The following is a 26,851-nucleotide window of genomic DNA, read 5'->3' as shown; positions in this document are numbered from 1 at the left end:
CCCTCTAACCTACACATCTCAGGACACTAAGGGACAATTTTAGCATGGCCAATCAACCTAACCCGCACGTCTTTGGACTGTGGGAGGAAACCGGAGCACCCGGAGGAAACCCGCGCAAACACGAGGAGAATGTGCAAACTCCACACAGACAGCGACCCAAGCCGGGAATCGAACACAGGTCCCTGGAGCTGTGAAGCAGCAGTGCTAACCACTGTGCTACCGTGTCTGCCAATTGACAATGGTTTCATGGTCATCAGTAGATTCTTAATTCCAGATATTTTTTTATTGAATTCAAATTCCACCATCTGCCGTGGCGGGATTCGAACCCGGATCCCCAGAACATTAGCTGGGTTTCTGGATTAATAGTCTAGCGATAATACCACTGGGCCATCGCCTCCCCTTTTGCAATTTATATTGTATGTTCAATGACACGGGAGACCTCACTGTGCTCCACATACTATTTGAGTGTTAGGAGCACAGTGGTTAGGCATTGAAACTCTGCTGAAACTGAGAACACAGCCGCAGGCATCCACCTAAGTCAAGGAACCTCTCAATTCAGGACCTTGGACAGCGAACAACCATCTGCCTCGTGCTGTAGTGACCATGAACTTCTACCACCCACTGCACAGAACCCACTGCCTGGCATACAGTGCATCTGCAATAATCAAAAATGCGGCTTTGGATTGGGGAGGTGCTGGCCTGGTGATATTATCACTGGACAATTATTCCAGAAACTCAGCCAACACTCTGGGGCCCCGGGTTCGAATCCCGCCACAGCAGATAGCAGAATTTGAATTCAATAAAAATAAAATCTGGAATTAAGAATCTACTGATGACCATGAAACCATTGTCGGAAAAACCCATCTGGTTCACTGATGTCCCTTTAGGGAAGGAAATCTGCCGTCCTTACCTCTGGGCCAGAAGCTCCGAGTTCGAGTCCCATTCCAGGCCACATCGGTGTGTTCATAAAGAACACAAACAGGTTGACTATTAGCCTGGAAATCCTTCCAATGATGGCAGGTGGTAAGAGTGGGAGAGTCTCCTGGTTAGCCACTCTGGCAAAGGCAAACCCTGCAGTATTTTGCCAAGTACCGATGGAAGTCTGTGGTAACTTTTTTATTTATTCGTGGGACATGGGCGTCGCTGGCTGGGCCAGCGTTTATTGCCTGTCCCCAGTTGCCCTTGGAGGGCAGTTGAGAGTCAACCACATTGCTGTGGCTCTGGAGTCACATGTAGGCCAGACCGGTTAAGGACGGCAGATTTCCTTCCCTAAAGGACATTAGTGAACCAGATGGGTTTTTCCGACAATCGACAATTGTTTTGCAGTCATCACGTGTACCCGAACAGGCGCCAGAGTGTGGCAACTGGGGGATTTTCGCAGTAACTTCATTGCAGTGTTAATGTAAGCACACTGAGGGAGAATTTAGCATACACCGAACCAGCACATCTTTCAGATTGTGGGAGGAAACCGGAGGAAACCCACGCAGACACGTGGAGAACGTGCAGACTCCGCACAGACAGTGACCCAAGCCGGGAATCGAACCCGGGTCCCTGGCGCTGTGAGGCAGCAGTGCTAACCCACTGCGCCACCGTGCTGTCTGCCACTGGGTGGGAGTTAAGTATCCTCCGGAAAATAGAAGAATAAAATTGGAAGGAAACCGGGACATCGCAGGAATGTAGAATAAAGCAGAAATGCTATGATTATCTTGGGGTTTGAGTGTGAAGGTATCAGGGATAACGCTGATGTGGGCAAAATAACCACTCATTCATACTTTCTTATTCATCACTGCTCATGAAAAAGAAAACAAAATGCCACTTAGCACTTCCTCGTTCGACAGCGTGACAATGGGGAGAAGGTTCCCCTTCAAAGACAATCACTTCAGAAGCATTCTACCTTCCGAGTGTCACCGCCCCAGAAAAAGTATTCTTCCTGCCGCTGTCGGAGGCCAGCCTGCCTGGGTGATCTGGGCTTGCAGCCAGTCCCCGGGGACTCTGTGGCCGTGGGCCTCCCTCTTGCGCGGTGAGAGAAACAGATGTTTTCCGTGGACCACTTTTCCTGCACTACAACACCCAAAGCACTGAGCACTCTGTACCTGAAATAGCTGTACTCTGGAGATGACAATCTAACCTGACATACAAAAGGAACATAAATGTTTTCCTGGATTTCATAAAGCATTAAAAGCTTTCCTGGCCTCCTTTCCGTCTAAATGCCTCCAGTCAGAATTGTGTACGTTACTAATGTTGGATTTCTAAAGAGATGCCTTGGTGTAGCCTAGGGCCACTCCTCGGGACTGGATGTGGATATACAAGCGGGGCAAAGAGCTACGCCAGATACTCAACGTAAAAACACTCCACATCCCTCATGCATGATTCATAACTTACTGACTCTCTGCACCAGCAGCATCTCACTAACCACAACAAGAAAGAGTTCTCTTAAGAGTGTACAGCTGGGCTTCTTCTGGGGCAGCACGGTGGCACAGTGGTTAGCACTGCTGCCTCTCGGCGCCAGGGACCTGGGTTCGATTCCCGGCTTGGGTCACTGTCCGTGCGGAGTCTGCACGTTCTCCCCGTGTCAGCGTGGGTTTCCTCCGGGTGCTCCGGTTTTCTCCCACAGTCTGCAAGACGTGCTGGTTAGGTGCATTGACCTGAACAGGTGCCGGAGTGTAGCAACTAGGGGAATTTCGCAGTAACTTCATTGCAGTGTTAATACAAGCCTTACTTGTGGAAGAAATAATGTAGGCAGGAGTTATACAATAAATGGCAGAGCCATCAGGAGTATCGAAACACAGAGGGACCTAAGTGTGCAAGTCCACAAGTCCTTAAAGGGGGCAACAGAGGTGGAGAAGGTGGTGAAGAAGGCATATGGTATGCTTGCCTTTATAGGACGGGGTATAGAGTATAAAAGCTGGAGTCTGATGATGCAGCTGCATAGAACGCTGGTTAGGCCACATTTGGAGTACTGCGTCCAGTTCTGGTCGCCGCACTACCAGAAGGACATGGAGGCGTTAGAGAGAATGCAGAGAAGGTTTACCAGGATGTTGCCTGGTATGGAGGGTCTTAGCTATGAGGAGAGATTAGGTAAACTGGGGTTGTTCTCCCTGGAAAGACGGAGAATGAGGGGAGATCTAATAGAGGTATACAAGATTATGAAGGGGATAGATAGGGTGAACGGTGGGAAGCTTTTTCCCAGATCTGAAGTGACGATCACGAGGGGTCACGGGCTCAAAGTGAGAGGGGCGAAGTATAACTCAGATATCAGAGGGACGTTTTTTACACAGAGAGTGGTGGGGGCCTGGAATGCGCTGCCAAGTAGGGTGGTGGAGGCAGGCACGCTGACATCGTTTAAGACTTACCTGGATAGTCACATGAGCAGCCTGGGAATGGAGGGATACAAACGATTGGTCTAGTTGGACCAAGGAGCGGCACAGGCTTGGAGGGCCGAAGGGCCTGTTTCCTGTGCTGTACTGTTCTTTGTTCTTTGTTTGTGACTTAAAAAAAGACTTAAAACTTTCTATGGGCGCCGTCTGAGGAGCCAATATTCAGAGCTATAAATGGTCACCTTCCAGCCAGTCAACTCTTCTTGGCAACTATTCCGAATTTATTTCAGATAGCAGATTGGCTCATTAATGCTCTGAATGATTTGGTGTTATATTATTAATGGTAAATGCAACAAAGGGCAGCTCTTTACGCAGATCCGGATAGACCGGATTGTGCATAGATCACTGGCCTTGGATTATGTCCCCCAGTTTGTCAACCACACTTGCAACACTAAATGAGCACCGAGATTAAGGAGGGACAAATAAATCTTCCTTTCCGACATGCCCGTCCGTAACGCGCTGGGGAGGCGATGGCCTAGTGATATTATCGCTCGACTATTAATCCACAAACTCAGCTAATGTTCTGAGGACCTGGGTTCGAATACCAGGGCAGTCGACCCACTGTGCCACAAGACCCCCTCACCCACCCCCGAGGGATAAGGTGATTTAGAGTTTACTAGAATCTTGTTTCTCTCCCAAGGATATGAGTAAAGGTGGGGGATGGGAGAAACACACGGAGAGTTTTGCTATGATTGATACTGAGATGACAGCAAGTTAGCAGGGGATTTGCGCGGCACTTAAGTAATGATAAAGGAAATGCAAAACTGCAAGGGGAAGAAACAGCGTATGGTTACGATGTTAGGCTTCAGTCAATCGCTCCATCTAGTGCAAATGTGGAGAGAGCAGAGGTTCTCCCGAACCCTGCCAGGGCAGAGAAAGGTTTGGCAAGGCAGTGCCGGCAATCTCGTTCCAGCTCCCTCGGGGGGTACTCAGTAATGGGCTGTCTGCTCCATCTTACTTTCTGTATGGACAGAGGCTCACAGATGTCAGCTAGATTGCAGTGCTTATCTCTGAGCGGAACATAACCCTGTCTGCCCTGGTCGCCACGTTATAAATGATTCTGATTTGATTTGATTTATTATTGTCACCTGTACTGGGATACAGTGAAAAGTATTGTTTATTGCGGCGCTATACAGACAAAGCATACCGTTCATAGAGAAGGAAAGGAGAGGGTGCAGAGTGTAGTGATAGTCAGTCATTCCTTAGTACCAGCCTGTTGGAGTTTTCTCCCTAGACCAGGAGGCCTGTCCATCTTGTTTTCCCCTCAAATAAAACAAAAAGCTACGGATTCTAGGAATCTGAAATAAAAACAGAAAGTTCTGGAAAAATGCAGCAGGTCTGGCAGCATCTGTGGAGAGAGAAACAGAGTTCACCAGACTCAGAACGTTAACTCTGCCTCTCTCTCCACAGATGCTGCCAGATTGATTTGATTTGGTTTGATTTATTATTGTTACATGTATTAGTATACAGTGCAAAATATTGTTTCTTGCGCACTATACAAAGCATACCGTTCATAGAGAAGGAAAGGAGAGAGTGCAGAATGTAGTGTTACAGTCATAGCTAGGGTGTAGAGAAAGATCAACTTAGTGTGAGGTAGGTCCATTCAAAAGTCTGATGGCCGCAGGGAAGAAGTTGTTCTTGAGTCAGTTGGTACGTGACCTCAGACTTTTGTACTTTTTCGCCGAAGGAAGAAGGTGGAAGAGAGAATGTCCGGGGTGTGTGGGGTCCTTGATTATGCTGGCTGCTTTCCCAAGGCAGCGGGAAGTGTAGACAGAGTCAATGGAAGGGAGGTTTTGAGTGATGGATTGGGTTACATTCACGACCTTTTGTAGTTCCTTGCGGTCTTGGGCAGAGCAGGAGCCATACCAAGCTGTGATACAACCAGAAAGAATGCTTTCTATGGTGCATCTGTAGAAATTGCTGAGAGTTGTGGCGAACATACCCAACCTTTTTATTCATTCGTGGGACATGGGCGTCGCTGGCTGGCCAGCATTTATTGCCCATCCCTAGTTGCTCGAGGACAGCTGAGAGTCAACCATATTGCTGTGGCTCTGGAGTCACATGTAGGTCAGACCGGACTATGATGGCAGATTTCCTTCCCGAAAGGACATTATTTGATTTGATTTGATTTATTATTGTCACATGTATTAGTGTACAGTGAAAAGTATTGTTTCTTGCGAACTGTACAGACAAAACATACCATTCATAGAGAAGGAAACGAGAGAGTGCAGAATGTAGTGTTGCAGTCATAGCTAGGGTGTAGAGAAAGATCAACTTACTGCGAGGTAGGTCCATTCAAAAGTCTGACAGAAAAACCCATCTGGTTCACTAATCTCTCCCTCAATGTCATCAAAACGAAGGAGATAGTCATCGACTTCAGGAAGCGTAAAGCAGCAGGGAAGAAGCTGTTCTTGAGTCAGTTGGTACGTGACCTCAGACTTTTCTATCTTTTTCCCGAAGGAAGAAGGTGGAAGAGAGAATGTCCGGGGTGCGTGGGGTCCTTAATTATGCTGGCTGCTTTGCCGAGGCAGCGGGAAGTGTAGACAGAGTCAATGGATGGGAGGCTGGTTTGTGTGATGGATTGGGCTACATTCACGACCTTTTGTAGTTCCTTGCGGTCTTGGGAAGAGCAGGAGCCCATACCAAGCTGTGATACAACCAGAAAGAATGCTTTCTATGGTGCATCTGTAAAAGTTGGTGAGAGTCATAGCTGACATGCCAAATTTCCTTAGTCTCCTGAGAAAGTAGAGGCGTTGATGGGCTTTCTTAACTATAGTGTCGGCATGGGGGGACAGGTTGTTGGTGATCTGGACACCTAAAAACTTGAAGCTCTCAACCCTTTCTACTTCATCCCCGTTGATGTCGACAGGGGCATGTTCTGCTTTACGCTTCCTGAAGTCGATGACTATCTCCTTCGTTTTGATGACATTGAGGGAGAGATTAGTGAACCAGATGGGTTTTTCTGACAATCAACAATAGTTTCACGGTCATCAGTAGATTCTTAATTCCAGATATTTTTTATTGAATTTAAATTCTACCATCTGCCGTGGCGGGATTCGAACCCGGGTCCCCAGAACATTAGCTGAGTTCTTAGATTAATAGACTAGCAATAATACCACTAGGCCATCACCTCTCCAAATTTCCTTAGTCTGCTGAGAAATTAGGTCTAGATTGGATGATGTGTCAGTGTTGCAGAGCACTATTAGGGATAAAGTGATCTAGATGGTGATGGACAACAGTTGAAAGCAATGTTTACCAGAACAGAAGCAATGATAGGATTCCCAGTTGCGTCGCAGCGAGAACTTCACAATGTGGTTCACTTGTCACATTTTATCTTGCAGAAGCAGCCACCAGAGACGACATGAACAATTATATCAGTCAGTATTACAGTGAACCCAGCAGCGGTGAGTATAGTACCTCCCCTCACCCGTCCCCACCTCCCTCCTGCCACTCTCCCCTCAATCCAGCAGGAATACGGAGCTGATTTCCCATTGGAAATGGGGTTCTAACTCTCCTCCCACTAGCCCGCCTCGAATCCCGTTGACGGAATTAGAAGATGGATATTTAAAGCCAAATCTAGGAAGGTTAGAATCTCTGGGAGTGAACCATTCAGCCCATCCAGCCTAATCCGGAAATGCCACTCACCTGAATGCATCTCATTCATTTATGATTCAGTGACCCAGCTAAGGACTGAATCCCCAAAATAGGCAGCACGGTGGCAAGCACTGCTGCCTCGCAGCGCCAGGGACCCAAGTTCGATTCCCAGCTTGGGTCACTGTCTGTGCAGAGTCTGCACGTTCTCCCCGTGTCTGCGTGGGTTTCCTCCAGGTACTCCGGATTCTTCCCACTGTCCGAAAGACGTGCTGGTTAGGGTGCATTGGCCATGCTAAATTCTCCCTCAGTTTACCCGAACAGGCGCCGGAGTGTGGCGACTAGGGAATTTCACAGTAAGGTCATTGATCATATAAACCCTACAGTGCAGAAGGAGGCCATTCAGCCCATCGAGTCTGCACCGACGACAATCCCTCCCCTGGTCCTGTCCCCACAACCCCACACATTTACACCACTAATCCCTCTAACCTACACATCCCGGGACATTAAGGGGCAATTTAGCATGGCCAATCAACCAAACCCACACAACTTAAAGTTAAAGTATTAGTCACTAGTAGGCTTGCATTAACACTGCAATGAAGTTACTGTGAAAATTCCCTGGTCGCCACACTCTGGCGCCTGTTCGGGTACACTGAGGAAGAATTTAGCATGGCCAATGCACCTAACCAGCGCGTCTTTTGGAGTGTGGGAGGAAACCAGAGCACCCAAAGGAAACCCACGCAGACACGGGGAGAACATGCAAACTCCACACCGACAGTGACCCAAGCCGGGAATCGAACCAGTGTGAATAGGCTCCACCCACTCCCCCTACTGGCGAGAATTGCATTTTGCCTCATCTTTTTCTAAGTGCCGTACGATTGCATCTGGGAGCTCACCCCAAAAAGGGGCACGATTCTCTCCCGTTTTCACGCTGGTTTGGCACTTAGATTATTTTTGGTAAGATTCCACCCCCCTCCTTAATGTTCAACCATACAAACCTCCAGACCTCTCTGTGAGATGCCTCAGAACCTGTGGGTGTTTTTTGGCCTCTCCAAGAAGTGATTTGGTTTGACAGGAAGGAGGCAGAGAGGCAGTGTCAAATAAAGGCTGCAATTCTAACTGGGTGGTAGGGACTGAGAGAGCTGGGTGTAACTGTGCACAAAACTGTTGAAGAAGACAGGTAGAGAAGATGGACAATAAAGCGTGGGAATCCTGGGTAACAGAGCGCAGAAACAAAGAGGTTGTGGTAAACTTGGACGAAACACTGGTCCAATCTCAACTAGAACATTTCATCAGGTTCTGGTCACTGCCCTTTAGGAAGGATGTGAAGACATTCGAAAGAGAGGGAGAATGCGCAGAAAAGATTCAGAGGCTCCTATTACGTAGACAGATTGGAACATCTGAGGTTGTTCTCCTTGGAGAGGAGAGGATTAAGAGGAGATTTGACTGAGGTCGACAAAACCGTGAGGGGTCTGGATAGAGGAGAAAACTGGTCCCATTGGTGAAAGTTTAACATTTATTTATTCGTGTCACAAGTCGGCTTACCTTGACGTCGCAATTAAGTTAGTGTGAAAATCCTCTAGTCGCCACACTCCGGCGTCTGTTTGGGTACACTGAGGGAGAATTTAGCACGGCCAATGCACCCCTAACCAGCACGTCTTTCGGTCTGTGGGAGGAATCCGGAGCACCCGGAGGAAACCCACGCAGACACGGGGAGAATGTGCAAACTCCAAACAGACAGTGACCCGAGCTGGCAATCGAACCCGGGTCCCTGGCACTGTGAGGTAGCCTTGCTAACCCACTCTGCCACCATGCCGCCCCAAATGGCATTAAAAAGTGGCTTAGGTTTGAACAAAAGTTCTATGCCAATCGGCACAAAACGTATCCTCTCGTTCCTAGCAGTTGGGACAGAAGTCTGAAATCCAAAGTGAGAAAAGGCCACTCTGCCCTTCAAAGCCCATACTGTCCGGTGTCCATGACTGATCATTCTCCCAACACCAACAATGCTTGTTGTTCCCCTAATTTAGAGACTGTTCCTTCCCTTCAACAAGTATCAAAGGGTGTCGTTAACATCCCTGAACAGTTATTGATCCAATACCTTTTTATAAGTGTTAGTAACCCAAAACAACCTTCCTCCCTGGAAGGTGTACAATAGGCTGAGGTGACTGATTTCAAGGCCGTAATGTAATCGCTGGATTCAGATGACAGTTATAGACTTTCTGCTCACATATTCTGACAGAGCCAGAATCCCTTGATTGGATTACTGCGATGTAATCACTTCCAGGTATCTATTGTTCTATATATAAGTCATCTGAGTTGCTTGATTAGATTACCGCTTTTTCAGCCAGCCTCACCATCCATCACTCGGTGTTGAAAATATTTGAAACCTTTACTTACACGCTGTGTGTAATCTCCCCAGTATTACACGGCCCTCAGAGCTCTGGCTCAGAGGTTGCGGATTTGAGTCGCTTCTCTTAGAATTCAGCACAAAAACCCAGGCAGTACTGAGGGGATGCTGCACTGTCACAGGTGTCATCTTTTGTAAGGGATCTTAAACTTTGTCTGCTCTCTCAAGTGGACGGGTTTGGAAGAAAAGCAGTGGAGAAAGTATATAGTTTCACTTGGCTGATGTCAGAGTTGGCGGGAATCACTGCAGTGCAGAAAGAGGCCCACCGAGCCGGCACCAATAACAATCCCACCCAAGCCCTAACTCCGTAACCCATGTATTTACTCTGCTAATCCCCCTGACACTAAAGGGCAATTTAGCATGGCCAATCCACCTAACCTGCACATCTTTGGACTGTAAGGCCCAATTTAGCATGACCAATTCACCTAAGCTGCACACCTTCGGACACTAAAGGGCAATTTACCATGGCCAATTCACCTAACCTGCACTTCTTGGGACATTAAGGGACAATTTAGCATGGTCAATCCACCTAGCTTACACATCTTTGGACACTTAGGGACAATTTAGCATGGCCTATTCACATGGCCTGCATATCTTTAAAGTGTGGGAGGAAACCGGAGCACCCGGAGGAAACCCACGCAGACACGGGGAGAACATGCAAACTCCACACAGACAGTCACCTGAGGCTGGAATCGAACCCGAATCTCTGGCGCTGTGAAACGTATAAAATTCTAACAGGGCTTTGACATACTAGATGCAGGGAGGATGCTTTCCCTGGTTGCGGAACTTAGAGTCTCTATACCTGCACACTAGCTTTCTGTCATTCATGCACAAGGACACCCAGGTCCCTCTGCACCAAAACATTGAGGTCAGGGTGAATGGTGGGGCAGGCTCAAAGGTCCGAATGGCCTCCTCCTGCTCCTGGTTTCTATGTTTCATTAGGAGTCCAGGTCAATATTTATCGCCAGTGAGTATCACACAAGGGACTCTGCCTCTGGGAGCTCGACGTGTTCACACTCTCTGTCCACTTTCCCGTGATTACAACAGCACTAGACTTCAAGAGTCCTTCAGTGGGCTTTGGGACATCCTGGGGTGGTGGGAGGTGCTATAGAAATGCGAGTCTTTCTTTCCCACTCAAACTCTAGGAACGTACACACTCTGCAAAGCCAAAACTGCTTTGTAATCATAGAAATCATAGAAATCATAGAAACCCGACAGTACAGAAAGAGGCCATTCGGCCCATCGAGTCTGCACCGATCACAATCCCACCCAGGCCCTACCCCCATATCCCTACATATTTACCCACTAATCCCTCTAACTCAGGACACTCTCAGGACACTAAGGGGCAATTTTAGCATGGCCAATTAACCTAACCCGCACATCTTTGATCTGTGGGAGGAAACCGGAGCACCCGGAGGAAACCCACGCAGACACGAGGAGAATGTGCAAACTCCACACAGAAAGTGACCCAAGCCTGGAATCAAACCCAGGTCCCTGGAGCTGTGAAGCAGCAATGCTAACCACTGTGCCACCATGCCGCCCTTATACAACATTAGAGTCAGAGGGCGGCGATCTTAACAAAAACATTCTAAGCCGAGAATGAGCATGAAAACAGGAGAGTTTCAGATCCGTTTTTTTTTGGAAAGGCCACCACCAGTGGAATCTTATGGCACTCTGTGCAATAAAAAACCCTCAATATGTTTTCCGCCAGTAGGGGGAGTGGGCGGGGCCTAAATCGCCCAAAAGCCGGCTGATAGCAGCAGAGTGCGCCATTGTGCATGTGCAGGTTTCTGTGCTCTGAGATCACTGCCTCTGCTGCTACAGCCGGCCTTCATGTCCTAAAACCCCTCCCCTCCCCTACCCCGCTATTGCAGGTCCCAGCAGCTGATTGGGAGCCAAAAATCTGGTGCTGGTAAGATTGCGAGAGGCAAGAAATCTGACACGAACCTGATTTCCCAACTCTCTCGCCATCTTAGATACAGAGATTTTAGGCAGCTTGAGGTTTAAGATCACTCAACCCCAACGCATCGGTGCAGAGGGATCTGGGTGTCCTAGTGCATGAATCACAGAAAACTGAAACAGTGGGTGGATAGAAAGCAAATGGATTTTTGGTATTTATAGCTAAAGGAATTGAGTATTAAAGTACGGAAGTGTTGCAGCAACTGTACAAGATTTAAGATCTCGACACGGTGGCACAGTGGTTAGCACTGCTGCCTCACAGCGCCAGGGACCCAGGTTCAATTCCCGGCTTGGGTCACTGTCTGTGTGGAGTCTGCACATTCTCCCCGTGGGTTTCCTCCGGGTGCTCCGGCTTCCTCCCACACTCCGAAGATGTGCGGGTTAGGTGGATTGGCCACGGTGAATTTCCCCTTAGTGTCAGGGGGGGGATGAGCAAGGGTAAATACGTGGGGTTACGGGGACAGGGTGGGATTGTGGTCGGTGCAGCCTCGATGGGTCGAATGGCCTCCTCCTGCACTGTAGGGATTCTATGATTCTTACCGGAAGGACCCGCGGGGCGAGACGGTAAGATTGCGGACAGAGTGTGGATTACAAAGTCTGCTGCAGAGAGAAGGAGAATGGGAATCCCTCCTCCAAGTGGTCTTGTGATGCTTCATTCCGACATTAAGATTGAGTGCTGATTGATGTTGCATTTACAGTATAACTGGGCAGTGAAACAGCTGTTGAAATGTATGTGATATCTTTGTGCCATTAACTCTACTCTTTTAGAGATGGGAATTCCAGAAGCTGCCTCCCATGTCATCACGACAGCCGCCATCGATGTCCACCTTCCCAGCGCCCTTCACAACGCCTCCTCCGACCTGTTGACAGTGGAGGTGCCAACAAAGCTGGAGAGGGTGAGCAGCTCAGTGAGCGATAATTCGGGGAGTGCCTCCAGGTCGATAGATAGCACCACTACGCAAGCCCAAAGCCTCAGCAGCCAAACCCTGGCCTCCTCCACGGACTGCAGCACCACCAGGGAGGGATCCTCGGAAAGCTACCCGCCGGAAAGGCCCGAGAACCAGCAGCACAGCAACGCTGAGCCGGAGGTGCACACGGACACGAGCGTGGTGGTGCAGGAACTCCTGTCCACCTTGTCGGAGGAGAAGTGTATGACTCAGAAAGGCCTGGACCCAGTCAACCTCAAGCTGCCTAGTCCACCCACCTCCAGCAACGGCAGCCCAGAGCTGGGGCACAGAGTTAACATTTATAACAAGAAGAATCAGGACAATCTCTGCGTCTATCCTACAACGCCGGTCATCCAGATTCAAGGCAACGACATTGCACTGGAGGAGAAGTACAGGTTCCTGGAGACAACAGAATCGTCAGTGAACAGGCTACCAGAATCTTAGTCCTCAGTGCGTCAGGGCAGCAACTCCCTACTCTTCAAGCGACGGGAGTTCTTCTGAACCTGGGTGGAGTTGGATCCACCGACGGATAAAATTCCAGAAACGCGATCCCACACCGGGTTGTGGCAGTGGACGCCTTGCCATCGGCCCCCCCCTCTCCAACACTGAGTGGGTGCAAAACATTACGGTGGACATTAAACTTTGTTTTTTTTTTACTTTGAATGTATGTCTTTCCTTTCCTTCGTAACATTTGTCTTGAAGTGCTGATCATGACGTCATTGGAAGAGCGAGCGGGGGAGATTTACACTCGACAGACACGGCGAGAAAGACATGACGGACCCACAGGCCAGTGAATGTATTTGCAGAGTAATGTAATCACCTTGGCGATTGGATTCAGTGAGTCTAGCAAACCTGTTTCTCCCAACGCAAGAACAGAAAACGCTGGAAAATCACAGCAGGTCCGACAGCATCTCTGGAAAGAGAATAGAGCCAACATTTCGAGTCTGGAACGAGCTGCCAGAGGTAGTAGTAGAGGCGGGTACAATTTTGTCTTTTAAAAAGCTTTTAGGCAGTTACATGGGTAAGATGGGTATAGAGGGATATGGGCCAAATGTGGGCAATTGGGACTAGCTTAGGGGTTTAAAAAAAAGGGCAGCATGGACAAGTTGGGCCGAAGGGCCTGTTTCCATGCTGTAAACCTCTATGACCTCTATATGGCCCCTCCTGACTCGAAACGTTGGCTCTATTCTCTCTCCACAGATGCTGTCAAACCTGTTGCAATTTTTCAGCATTTTCTGTTTAAGTTTTATTTATTAGTGTCACAAGTAGGCTTACATTAACACTGCAATGAAGTTACTGTGAAAATCCCCTAGCCGCCACACTCCAGCACCTGTTCGGGTATACTGAGGGAGAATTTAGCACCTAACCAGCACGTCTTTCGGACTGTGGGGGGAAACCGGAGCACCCGGAGGAAACCCACGCAGACACAGGGAAGAACATGCAGACTCCGCACAGACAGTGACCCAAGCCGGGAATCGAACCCTGGTCCCTGGCGCTGTGAGGCAGCAGTGCTGACCACTGTGCCACTGTGCGATTCCAGCATCTGCAGTATTTTCCTTGTATCTTACTGCTTCTGCTGATGGCAATGTTACTGGTCCTTAAGCCTACAAATAAGAATAGGGCCTAATGGTAAAGCCAGCGACCTGGTAATCCAGACGCCCAGACTAATATCCCAGAAACATGAGTTCAAGCCCCATTGCGGCAGCGAGGGGAATTTAAATTTGATTAATTAGTAAATCTGGAATTTATTGAAATATTAGCCTCATTAATAATTATCATGATGCGACCAAATTGTTGGAATAAACATTTCTGCTCCCCCTTCCGGGTCCGGCCTACAGACTCAGGCTTCATGGTGATGTGGCTGACAGTTGAACACCCTCTGAAATGGCTTAGCAGGCCACTGTGGCCGGTCAGCACCTTCACAAGGGCAATTAGGGATTAGGTCAATAAATGTTTGGCGTTGCCCACACCCCAAGAAATGAATTTTAAAATCTGCTGTCTGTGATGCCAACATGATGCTTTACACGTTTGTGTCACAGAACTCATGTGCCATTTTAACACAGTGTTATCCCACTGTACGCCCAACCAACAATGAAAACTTCACACGAAGGCGTTGAGGTTTTGAACTGTAATGTTCCAGATCCGACTGTTTGATGCTTAAATACTCAGCATTGTTGCTGATGCTGACATGAAATTAGAGAACGGAAAATAAAGATATCATCATCAGACAAAGGTAGATGTAAGACCATAAGACATAGGAGCAGAATTAGGCCACTCGGCCCATCGAGTCTGCTCCACCATTCAATCATGGCTGATATTTTTCTCATCACCATTCTCCTGCCTTTTCCCCATGACGCCTGATCCCCTTATTAATCAAGAACCTATCTATCTCTGTCTTAAAGACACTCAATGACCTGGCCTCCACAGCCTTCTGCGGCAAAGAATCCACAGATTCAGCACTCTCTGGCTGAAGAAATTCCTCCTCATCTCTGTTTTAAAGGATCGTCCCTTTAGCCTGAGTTTGTGTCCTCTGGTTTTTCCTACTTGTGGAAACATCCTCTCCACGTCCACTCTATCCAGGCCTCGCAGTATCCTGTAAGTTTCAATAAGATCCTCCCCCTTATCCTTCTAAACTCCAATGAGTACAGACCCAGAGTCCTCAACCGTTCCTCATACGACAAGCTCTTCATTCCAGGGATCATTCTTGTGAACCTCCTCTGGACCCTTTCCAAGGCCAGCACATCCTTCCTTAGATACGGGGTCCAAAACTGCTCACCATACTCCAAATGGGGTCTGACCAGAGCCTTATACAGCCTCAGAGATATATCCCTGCTCTTGTATTCTGGATAAATAAAGAGGGAGATTTATTTTATTTGTGCATTGGATGCCAAACAGAACTCCCAGAGCATGTCACTTTGAGATTTTCATATCTCAATCATTTTTCTTATCTTAAAACCAAAATAATGGACGATGGAGAGGGAATGATGTGTGAACACAAATGGTTTATTCAAGTTCCCTCCAAACCAGCAATCATTGTGATTTCAGGGATGGCAGCATTCCTGTACAAGGGGAGATTGGGTCGACTGGGCCTGTATTCACTGGGATTTGGAACAATGAGAGGGGGAATCATAGAATCATTCAGTGCAGGAGGAGGCCATTCGGCCCATCGAGTCTGCACCGACCACAATCCCACCCAGGCCCTATTCCCATAACCCCATGCATCTACCCTAGCCATTCCCCCCTGGCACTAAGGGGGAAATTTAGCACGGCCAATCCACCTAACCCGCACGTATTTTGGACTGCGGGAGGAAACCGGAGCACCCGGAGGAAACCCACGCAGACACGGGGAGAACGTGCAAGCTCCACACAGAGAGTGACCCAAGCTGGGAATCAAACCCAGATCCCTGGTGCTGTGAGGCAGTGCTAATTACTGTGCCGCCCATCTTATTGAAACGTAGAAAATTCTGACAGGGCTGGACGGATGCAGGGAGGATATTTCCACTGGCTGGGAGGGTCACAGTCTCGGGATACGGGGGGGAAGGGGGACATTTCGGACGGAGATGAGGAGAAACGTCATCACTCAGAGGGCGGTGAACTTGTAGAATTCTCGAGCACAGAAGGCTGTGGAGGCCGGGACACTGAATATATTTAAGGAGTAAATGGATAGATTTCTAGAGTTGAAAAGGTGTCGAGGGGAATGGGGAGAGTGCGAGGGGATGGCATTAAGATAAAGGGTCAGCCATGATCGTGTAGAATGGGGGAGCAGGCTCAAAGGCGTGAATGGCCTCCTCCTGCTCCTGTTTCCTACGTTTCTATGTTTCATCAGATCTGGAACTTGGCAAATTCCAGCAGCGAATAATCTTTCAGCATTGAAAGGGACTGGTTTTTGGTGGATTTTTGAGCTTTTTTCATAAAACCAGCTGAAGTTTGATGTCTTTGGATTTGATTCGATCGGGTTTTAATCAGATTGAAGGGCCTGTTTCCGTGCTGTAAGCCTCCGTGGCTCTCTGACTCCATTGGGTACCTTGGCAAAAATAGCTTTCCCAGAAAATGTCCTACTTCCCGGGCAGTGTGCCAATCCGCAGGATAATGCTGCCAATAGCAAGTTGCTATTTCAATACTGACTCGCAATGTTTTAACACTCTGATCGCAGCTGTGCCAACAGATGATCACAAAATTAGACCGACACAACTGAGTCACTTCAAAAGAGTCTAAACTGTTACTGCTTTCCCATAACAACATGTCGAATTCAATTTTCTATACATGAGTTAATCCACCTAACCTGTACATCGCTACTCACTAAGGGGCAATTCACCATGGCCAATCCACCTAACCTGCACATTGTTGGACACTAAAGGGCAATTTACCATGGCCAATCCACCTAACCTACACACCTTTGGACACTAAGGGGCAATTCAGCATGGTCAATCCACCTAACCTACACATCTTTGGACTGAGAGGGGAAACCGGAGCACCCGGAGGAAACCCATACAAACACGGGGAGAACGTGCAAACTCCACACAGGCAGTCACCCAAGGCCATAATCGAACTCGGGTCCCCAGTGCGGTGAGTTTAGTTTAGTTTATTTATTAGTGTCACAAGTAGGCTGGCATTAACACTGCAATGAAGTTACTGTGAAAATCCCCTAGTCGCCACACTCTGGCACCTGTTTGGGTACACTGAGGGAGAATTTAGCACGGCCAATGCACCCTAACCAGCACGTCTTTCGGACTGTGGGAGGAAACCCACGTAGGCACGGGGAGAACGTGAAAACTCCGCATAGACAGTGACCCAAGCCGGAATTGAACCCGAGTCCCTGGTGCTGTGAGGCAGCAGTGCTAACCACTGTGCCACCGTGCCGCCCTACATGGCAATTAGGGGGTGTGCTGCCCATTTGCCCAGTGTGGGTTGTCAGGAAGCCGCAAGCCACAATAACTGGCACCAGAGCCCGGCTTCTCTGTCTATCTCAGATAGATAGGTTCTTGATGAATAAGGGGATCTGGGGTTATGGGGAAAAGGCAGGAGAATGGGGATGAGAAAAATATCAGCCATGATTGAATGGCGGAGCAGACTCGATGGGCCGAGTGGCCTAATTCTGCTCCTATGTCTTATGGTCTGTTTGCCAGCTTGCTGGTTTCCACTTGTCCCGTTTACAAGGTGTTACATTGTGGGCTGGTGTGTGAAAAAGCAGAAAACATTGGCCCCACATACTTTTTTTAAAAAGCCCCTTTCTTCCCCAGCACACTTTCCTCGCTTGTGTGACAAGGCGGCAGTTAGTCACTACAGTTGTTAACGAAATCAGCAGAGATGAAGGTTAACCATCCTTCCCAGTGGCCCTCTGCTGCCCTATGCTATGACGTGGAGATGCCGGCGTTGGACTGGGGTGGGCACAGTAAGAAGTCTCCCAACACCAGGTTAAAGTCCAACAAGTTTATTTGGCAGCACGAGCTTTCGGAGTCTCAGTCTCCTTCCAAGAAAGAGTTGGCCATGATTGGCCCACAGCCCACAGCCTGCCTGAACCTGCAGAGTTTCACTGGCTGTCTTGTCTGGAGACAATACACATCTCTTTAGCCTGTCTTGGTGCTCTCTCCACTCACATTGTTTGTATCTTAAAGACTTGATTAGCTGTAAGTATTCGCATTCCAACCATTATTCATGTAAATTGAGTCTGTGTCTTTATATGCCCTGTTTGTGAACAGAATTCCCACTCACCTGAAGAAGGGGCTTGGAACTCCGAAAGCTTGTGTGGCTTTTGCTACCAAATAAACCTGTTGGACTTCAACCTGGTGTTGTTAAACTTCTCAAGTTAAATCACCCAGCACCCGCAGGCGAAGGTAGAATTTTAGGAAGCTGCAATTGGGCTGTTAAAAAATAAAATCACTCAGAAACAGAAGGGCCAAGTCACCTCGTTAACTTTGAGGAAGAAAGCAAATTTAATCACAGAGAAATTAAGCGACAGCAAAATTTAAAAATTTGATTTGATTGATTATTATTTGATTTTTCTCCCTGGACCAGGAGGTCTGTCCATCTTACTCTCCACTTTTATAAATCTCCTCAAAATTCAAATAAAACAAAAAGCTGAGGATCCTGCAAATCTGAAATAAAAACAGAAAGTTCTGGAAAAACGCAGCAGGTCTGGCAGCATCTGTGGAGAGAGACACAGAGTTCACCAGACTCAGAACGTTAACTCTGCCTCTCTCTCCACAGATGATGCCAGATGTGATTTATTCTTGTCACATAGAATCCCTACAGTACAGAAGGAGGCCATTCAGCCCATCGAGTCTGCACCGACAATAATCCAACTCAGGCCCTATCCCCGTATTTACCCCACTCATCTCCCTGACACTAAGGGGCAATTTAGCATGGACAATCAACCTAACCCGTACATCTTTGGACTGTGGGAGGAAACCGGAGCACCCGGAGGAAACCCACGCAGACACAGGGAGAACTTGCAAACTCCACACAGACAGAGACCCGAGGCCGAAATTGAACCTGGGTCCCTGGTGCTATGAGGCAGCAGTGCTAATCACTGTGCCTCCATGCCACTCACATGTACTGGGGTACAGTGAAAAGTATTGTTTCTTGTGCGCTATACAGACAAAGCATACTGTTCATGGAGTACTTCTTCCCTGCTGCCATCAGACTTTTGAATGAACCTACCTTATATTAAGTTGATCTTTCTCGACACCCTAGCTATGGCTGTAACATTACGTTCTGCACTCTCTCCTTTCCTTCTCTATGAACGGTATGTTTTGTCTTTATAGCAAGAAAGTTCTTTTCACTGCATGTTAATACATGTGACAATAATAAATCAAATCAAATCAAACATAGAGGAGAAGGAAAGGAGAAGGTGCAGAATGTACTGTTACAGTCATAGCTAGGGAAGGATTATCTTAATATAAGGTAGGTCCATTCAAAAGTCTGATGGCAGCAGGGAAGAAGCTGTTCTTGAGTCAGTTGGTATGTGACCTCAGACTTTTGTATCTTTTTCCGACGGAAGAAGGTGGAAGAGAGAATGTCCAGGGTGCGTCGGGTCCTTAATTATGCTGGCTGCTTTGCCGAGGCAGCGGGAAGCTGAGACAGAGTCAATGGATGGGAGGCTGGTTTGTGTGATGGACCGGGCTACGTTCACAACCCTTTGTAGTTTCAATGGGTAATATCACATCCTCCACCAGTTACACAACACACCTGGGTTCCCTCCTAACTGCTGTCTAACCTTCTAAGAAAATACATTATATAAGATGGTGAAATGTGATTCATGATTCTTTGTAACTGATGGTCTGAGGAAAGAGTTCTCTCACACTAAAGCAGTGGCACAGTGGTTAGCACCGCTGCCTCACAGCACTAGGGACCCGGGTTCAATTCCCGGCCTCGTGTCACTGTCTGTGTGGAGTTTGCACGTTCTCCCCGTGTCTGCATGGGTTTCCTCCAGGTGCTCCAGTTTCCTCCCACAGTCCAAAGGTGTGCAGGCTAGTTGGATTGGCTATGCTAAATTGCCCCTTAATATCCAAAGATGTGCTGGTTAGGCGGATTGGCCATGCTACATTGCCCCTTCGTGTCTAAAGATGTGTGCGTTAGGTGGATTGGCCATGTTAAATTGCCCCTTAGTGTCCAGTGATGTGCGGGTTAGGTGGATTGGCCATGCTAAATTGCCCCTTAGTGTCCAAAGATGTGCAGGTTAGGTAGATTGGCCATGCTAAATTGCCCCTTAGTGTCCAAAGATGTGCAGGTTAGGTAGATTGGCCATGCTAAATTGCCCCTTAATATCCAAAGATGGTGTAGGTTAGGTGGATTGGCCATGCTAAATTGCTCCTTAGTGTCCAAGGATGTGTGGGTTAGGTGGATTGGCCATGCTAAATTGCTCCTTAGTGTCCAAGGATGTGTGGGTTAGGTGGATTGGCCATGCTAAATTGCTCCTTAGAATCCAAAGATGTGTGGGTTAGGTTGATTGGCCATGCTAAATTGCCCCTTAGAATCCAAAGATGTGTGGGTTAGGTTGATTGGCCATGCTAAATTGCCCCTTAGAATCCAAAGATGTGTGGGTCAGGTGGAGTGGCTATAGTAAATTGCCCCTTAGTGTCAGGGAGATTAACAGGATAAATACGTGGGATTACGGGGATAGGGATGGGTGGGATTGTTGTCGGTGGAGGCTCGATGGGCCGACTGGCCTCTTTCTGCTCTGTAGTGATTCTACAAAGAGAACATTGGGGGGGGGGGAAATACATCCAGTAAAAGGCAACTTTGCTATCAAAGATCATATCTAAAAATAATTTAAAAAGGGGCATGTCTGTTTGAGGCGACTCTACGCTTGAAATTGAGAGAAACCCTGCGAGGGTGGGCAATAAAAAAAAATCAGACTGTCTCGTTAAAAGGAAGTTCAATTAATGGACATGAACAGGAAGATTGTTTGAATTATGTATACCATCCCGCTGAACAGTGAGCTCAGTACACCGCTGGGGAGAATGCAGATGCAATAGGGAGAGGATTTGCATTGGAACACGCAGAGAAGGGTGAGGAACAGAATGCAAGGATTGTCACCAGCAAGACTCTGCTACTGCCTTGTGCTGTTCTCTGACTGTCGAAGAGCGGTTATCGAGGTGATTTCATCGCGGGAACAGTGCTGTGACCTGTTAACCTGTTCTTGCATGTGAACTAAATGCAGTACACCCAGCCCTGCGTTTGTAACACTGAAATGCTTCATTTATAAGGTCCGAATTCTGTAAATGAAAAGGAATTTATATTGCAATGATCAATTGTGGAGAATATTATTAAATCTCTTTTAAAAAAAAAAGCCAATCTTTTTAATTGATTAAAGCAATTTTGTCACTTCTCTTTCTGAGTCTTTCAATCTCCACTCTCATGGTGTGTGTTGGCATACATGCAGTCCCTCACCAAGTAGCCATTCTTCAGCTAAGAGCTGGCTATTTGACAACAGCAGCATCACAGCTAATCCTATCCTATCTTGATGTCCAGCCTTCCTGGCCGGATTTAATGGCTAGCGATCAAGGGAGGCCATCCTGACTGAATTTCCAACTATAGTCCTAAGTATATACTAAGTACAGCTCGGAAACAGGCTATTCGGCCCAACCAGTCTATGCTGTACTCAAACCAATTGCTGCCCCCACAAGGGAGGCGACGGCCAAGTTGTATTATCACTCGAATAATAACTCTGACGAAGGGTCATCCAGACTCGAAATGTTGGCTTCATTCTCTCTCCACAGATGCTGTCAGACCTGCTGAGATTTTCCAGCATTTTCTGTTTATGTTGGAGTATTATCGCTAGACTATTAATCCAGAAACTCAGCTGATGTTCTGGGGACTTGGGTTCAAATCCCACCATGGCAGGTGGTGGAATTTGAATTCAATAAAAATTCAATAAAAGAATCTACTGATGACCATGAAACCATTGCTCGGAAAAACCCATCTGATTCACTAATGCCTTTAGGGAAGGAAATCTGCCGTCCTTACTTGGTCTGGCCTACATGTGACTCCAAAGCCATAGCAATGTGGTTGACTCTCAACTGCCGTCTAAAATGACCAGAATTTCAAGGCCAACTGGGGAATGGACACTAAATGCTGGCCAGCCAGCGACGCCCATGCCCAACAAATTAATTTTTAAGAGTGTTGTCCTCTTAGCTACAGTCCTGACCAGGAATCAAACGTGGGATCTTCAGGTCTTAACGACTTGGTACCAGCCTGTACAATACGGCAGTGCCTGCCTACAACCATTTATATGGTGCTTCAACATGGAAAACATACCAAGGCGCTTCAAAGAGATACATAAGCCAAGGATAGAGTCATTAAGTTGTGGCAGAAATTTTTCCAAAGAGGGTCTTGAGGGAGGAGAGGGAGATGGAGAAGCAGAGGGTTAAAGGATGGAATTCCGGTGAGTGGAACCTTGGTAGCTGAAGGTGCGACTTTCAAAAAAGGGAAGATGATAATACAAAAGGTTGGAAAGAGAGGCGATAGAGAAACACAGAGGAAAGAGGGTGGGATGGATTGTAGGGCTGGAGGAGGTTATTGGATAGAGAGAGGAGGGGTTGCGGAGGAACTTGCCGCAACCCTAGCCAAGTTGTTCCAGCACAGATACAACACTGGCAATGTGGAAAATTGCCCAGTTACCTCCTGTCCCAAAACAAAAGAGAAATCCAATCAGGCTCATTACTGCCCCATTCGTCTGCTCTCGATCATCAGTAGAGCGATGGAAGGGGTTATCAACAGCGCTAGCTCAGCAATAACCTGCTCACTGATGCTCAGTCTGGCATCTGGCAGGGTCACTCAGCTCCTGACCTCATTACAAGCTTTATTCAAACATGGACAAAAGAGCTGAACTTCAGAGAATGACTGCCTTTAACATCAAGGCCGCATTTGACCGAGTGTGGCATCAAGAAGCCCGAGCAAAACAGAGGATTAGGAGGACAACTCTCTGCTGGCTGGAGTCATACCCGGCACAAAGGGAGATGGTTGTGGCAATTGGAGGTCAAGCATCTCAGCTCTAGGATATCACTGCAGGAGTCCCTCAGGGTAATGTCCTAGACCCAACCATCTTCAGCTGCTTCATCAATGACCTTCCCTCCATCATAAGGCCAGAAGTGGGAATGTTTGCTGATGATTGTACAATGTTCAGCACCATTCAAGACTCCTCAGATACTGAAGCAGTCCATGTCCAAATGCAGCAAGACCTGGACAATATCCAGGCTTGGGCTGGCAAGTGGCAAGTAGCATTCGTGCCACACAAGTGCAATGACCATCTCCGACAAGGGAGAATCTAATCATTGCCCCTTGACATTCAAGGGCATTACCATTGCTGAATCTCCCAATATCCTGGGGATCACCTTTCACCAGAAACTGAACTGGACCAGACATATAAATACAAGAGCAGATCAGAGGCTAGGAATCCTGTGGACTCCCCAAGGCCTGTCCACCATCTACAAGGCACAAGTCAGGAGTGTAATGGATGTCTGGATGGGTGCAGCTCCCACAGCTTTTAAGATACTCGACACCATCCAGGACAATGTAGCCCGCTTGATTAGCACCCCATCCAGAAACATTCGCTTCCTCCACCACCAACAAACTTAGTGGCAACCATGTGTACCATCTACAAGATGCACTGCAGGATCTTACCAAGACTCCTTAGACAACACCTTCCAAACCCAAGACCTCTACCATCTAGAAAGACAAGGCCAGCAGATACATGGGAACACCACCACTTGCAAGTTCCCCTCCAAACCACACACCATCCTGACTTGGAAATATATCGGCCGCTTCTTCACTGTTGCTGGGTCAAAATCCTTCCCTAACAGCACTGTGGATGGACCTACACCACAGGGACTGCAGCGGTCATGAAGGCAGCTCACCACCATCTTCTGAAGGGCAAACAGGGATGTGCAATAAATGCTGGCCTAGCCAATGACGTCTGCATCCCGTGAATAAATAAAAATAAAATTTAAACACAAGGATAGGAAGTGGAGGAGGTGGATATGATTAATCTCAAATAGAACCAAATGAGACACTTTATAACAGGCAACAAACAGTCCCGTCATTTTCCTCATGTGTTGCCAAACCTCCGCTGAGAATGTGCAAAACCGCTGACTGTTTAATGAAATGGAAGGGCCGATCAAGGGCCACTCCACTGGGAGGCTGACAAACATCAGGTTTGAGATCCATTGAGAAATGAAACAAGACCTCTGAAATGGCCTCCACATTATCTCAGAGGATCTCATAGAATCATTGAATCCCTACAGTGCAGGAGGTGGCCAATTGGCCCATCGAGCCAGTTCCGACAACAATCCCACCCAGGCCCCACCCCACAACCTTACGTATTTATCCTGCTACTCCCCCTGACACTAAGGGGCAATTTAACATGGCCAATGCACCTAATCCGCACATCTTTGGACTGTGGGAGGAAACCAGAGCACTTGGAGGAAACCCACGCAGACACGGGGAGAATGTGCAAACTCCACACAGACAGATACCCAAGCCGGGAATCGAACCCGGGTCCCTGGCGCTAAGGCAGCCGTGCTAACCACTGTGCCACCGTGCCCATTCCTTGGTGAACTATTGTTGTACAAAGCTGATATTAATCATTCAACGCTTCATTCCAAATTGTCTAGACAATAATGACCGCTTGTGTTAAAAGGACATGGAGCAAAGCATGGTCATTGTCGGCTTGGGTCCAATTTTGCCTCAGTGGCTGGCAACTCTCGTCTCCAAGTTCAAGCCCCAACTCCAGAGATTTGGACACCCAACTTCAAGGAACATTGCATGAAGGCAAGGCGATGGCCTAGTGGTATTATTGCTAGACTGTTAATCCAGAAACTCAGCTAATGTCTGGGGACACGGGTTCGAACCCCGCCACGGCAGATGGTGGAATTTGAATCCAATAAAAAATATCTGGAATTAGACTTATAATTATCTACTGATGAGCATGAAACCATTGTCAGAAAAACCCATCTGGCTCACCAATGTCCTTTAGGGAAGGAAATCTGCCATCCTCACCTGGTCTGGCCTACATGTGACTCCAGAGCCACAGCATTGTGGTTGACTCTCAACTGCCCTCAGGCAACTAGGAATGGGCAATAACTGCTGGCCCAGCCAGCGACGCCAATGTCCCACAAATGAATATTTTTTTAAAGCATACATTTGTACCATACTGGTGAGGGCACGCTTGTGGGAGCTTGCTGTGCACAAATTGGCTGTTGCATGTCCTGCATGACGAGCAGAGGATGTGAAGGGTGCTTTATAAATGTGAGGTCTTTCGCTCTGTGGTGTTATTAAATAGGGAGCGAGCCACCTCTTTGGAAAAGCTTGCAGCAACCTGAGAAACATTAATCTAAGGTCCATTCTGCCATCTCAAGTAGGATAAAAGAGATTCTAAGTGCTCTTTAAAAGAGGAAGGAGAGAGAGTTTACCTGGCCAATACTTATCCTGCAACCAATATTACCAAGAAAAGATGAGGTGATTTACCTTGCTGCAGCAGGGACTCACTTGACACGAAGGTCACTTGCCATCTATCCTCACAAACCTGAACATTGTCCGGATCTCACAGACTACCTCAATGACGAATGGTACTGAACATTGTACAATCAACTGCAAACATTCACACTGCTGCCCTTATTTTGAGGGAAGGTCATTGATGAAGCAGCTGGAGATGGTCAGTAGGCCACAGCGCTAAGAAACCCCCACAGCGATAACCCGTGGCTGAGATGATTGGCCACCAACAATCGCCGCCATTTTCCTCCAAGCTAGGTATGACTCCAACCAGAGGAGAGTTTTCCTCCTGATTCTCACTGACACCCACTTTCACCAGAGCTTCTTTCACACCGAGATCAAATGCTGACTTGATGTCATGATCATTCCACACTCACTTCACCCTCTTTATTTGATTTGATTTTGAAAAATTTTTTTTATTCATTTGTGGGATGTGGCCAGCATTTATTGCCCATCCCTAGTTGCCCCTTGAGAGAGTGGTGGTGAGCTGCCTTCTTGAATCGCTGCAGTCCACGTGCTGTGGGTTGACCCACAATGCCGTTAGGGAGGGAATTCCAGGATTTTGACCCAGCGACTGCGAAGGAACGGCGATATATTTCCAAGTCGGGATGGTGAGTGGTTTGGAGGGGAACTTGCAGGTGGTGGTGTTCCCATGTATCTGCTGCCCTTGTCCTTCTAGGTGGAAGTGGTTTTGGGTTTGGAAGGTGCTGTCTAAGGATCTTTGGTGAATTGCTGCAGTGCATCTTGTAGATAGTACACACATGTATTGGGATACAGTGAAAAATATTGTTTCTTGCGCACTATACAGAAAAAGCATACCGTTCATAGAGTACATAGGGGAGAAGGAAAGGCGAGGGTGCAGAATGTAATGTTACAGTCATAGCTAGGGTGTACAGAAAAATCAGCTTAATATAAGGTAGGTCCATTCAAAAGTCTGATGGCAGTAGCAAAGAAGCTGTTCTTGAGTCGGTTGGTACGTGATCTCAGACTTTTGTATCTTTTTCCCGATGGAAGAAGGTGGAAGAGAGAATGTCCGGGGTGTGTGGGGTCCTTAATTATGCTGGCTGCTTTCCCGGGACAGCAGGAAGTGTAGACAGAGTCAATGGATGGGAGGCTGGTTTGTGTGATGGACTGGGCTTCGTTCACAACCCTTCGTAGTTTCTTGCGGTCTTGGTCAGAGCAGGAGCCATACCAAGCTGTGATACATCCAGAAAGGATGCTTTCTGTGGTGCATCTGTAAAAAATTGGGGAGAGTCGTAACGGACGTGCCGAATTTTCTTAGCCTCCTGAGAAAGGAGTCCCCCTCTTTTGTCCAGGGCGGCACGGTGGCACAGTGGTTAGCGCTGCTGCTTCACAGCGCCAGGGACCTGGGTTTGATTCCCGGTTTGGGTCACTGTGTGTGTGGAGTCCGCACGTTCTCCCCGTGTCTGCGTGGGTTTCCTCGGGTGCTCCGGTTTCCTCCCACGTTCTGAAAGACGTGCTGGTTAGGTGCATTGACCCGAACAGGCGCCGAAGTGTGGCTACTCAGGGAATTTCGCAGTAACTCCATGGCGGTGTTAATGTAAGCCTTACTTGTGCCT

General features: G+C 47.8%; 1 protein-coding gene across 1 annotated transcript in view; it reads left to right on the top strand.

Moving 5' to 3' along the window:
• The window catches only part of tmem266 (transmembrane protein 266), a 122,673-nt gene extending 109,948 nt beyond the window's left edge, over positions 1–12,725 (top strand). The window contains exons 9-10 of the mRNA XM_078200017.1: positions 6,719–6,781; positions 12,103–12,725. Of these exons, the coding sequence (XP_078056143.1) occupies positions 6,719–6,781; positions 12,103–12,725 (686 nt within the window). The remainder of the gene's footprint in view (positions 1–6,718; positions 6,782–12,102) is intronic.
• Positions 12,726–26,851: the final 14,126 nt, after the last annotated feature.

Source organism: Mustelus asterias, chromosome 29, assembly GCF_964213995.1.
Source record: "Mustelus asterias chromosome 29, sMusAst1.hap1.1, whole genome shotgun sequence".
Lineage (NCBI taxonomy): Eukaryota > Metazoa > Chordata > Chondrichthyes > Carcharhiniformes > Triakidae > Mustelus > Mustelus asterias.
This window is presented reverse-complemented; position numbering and strand designations above follow the sequence as displayed.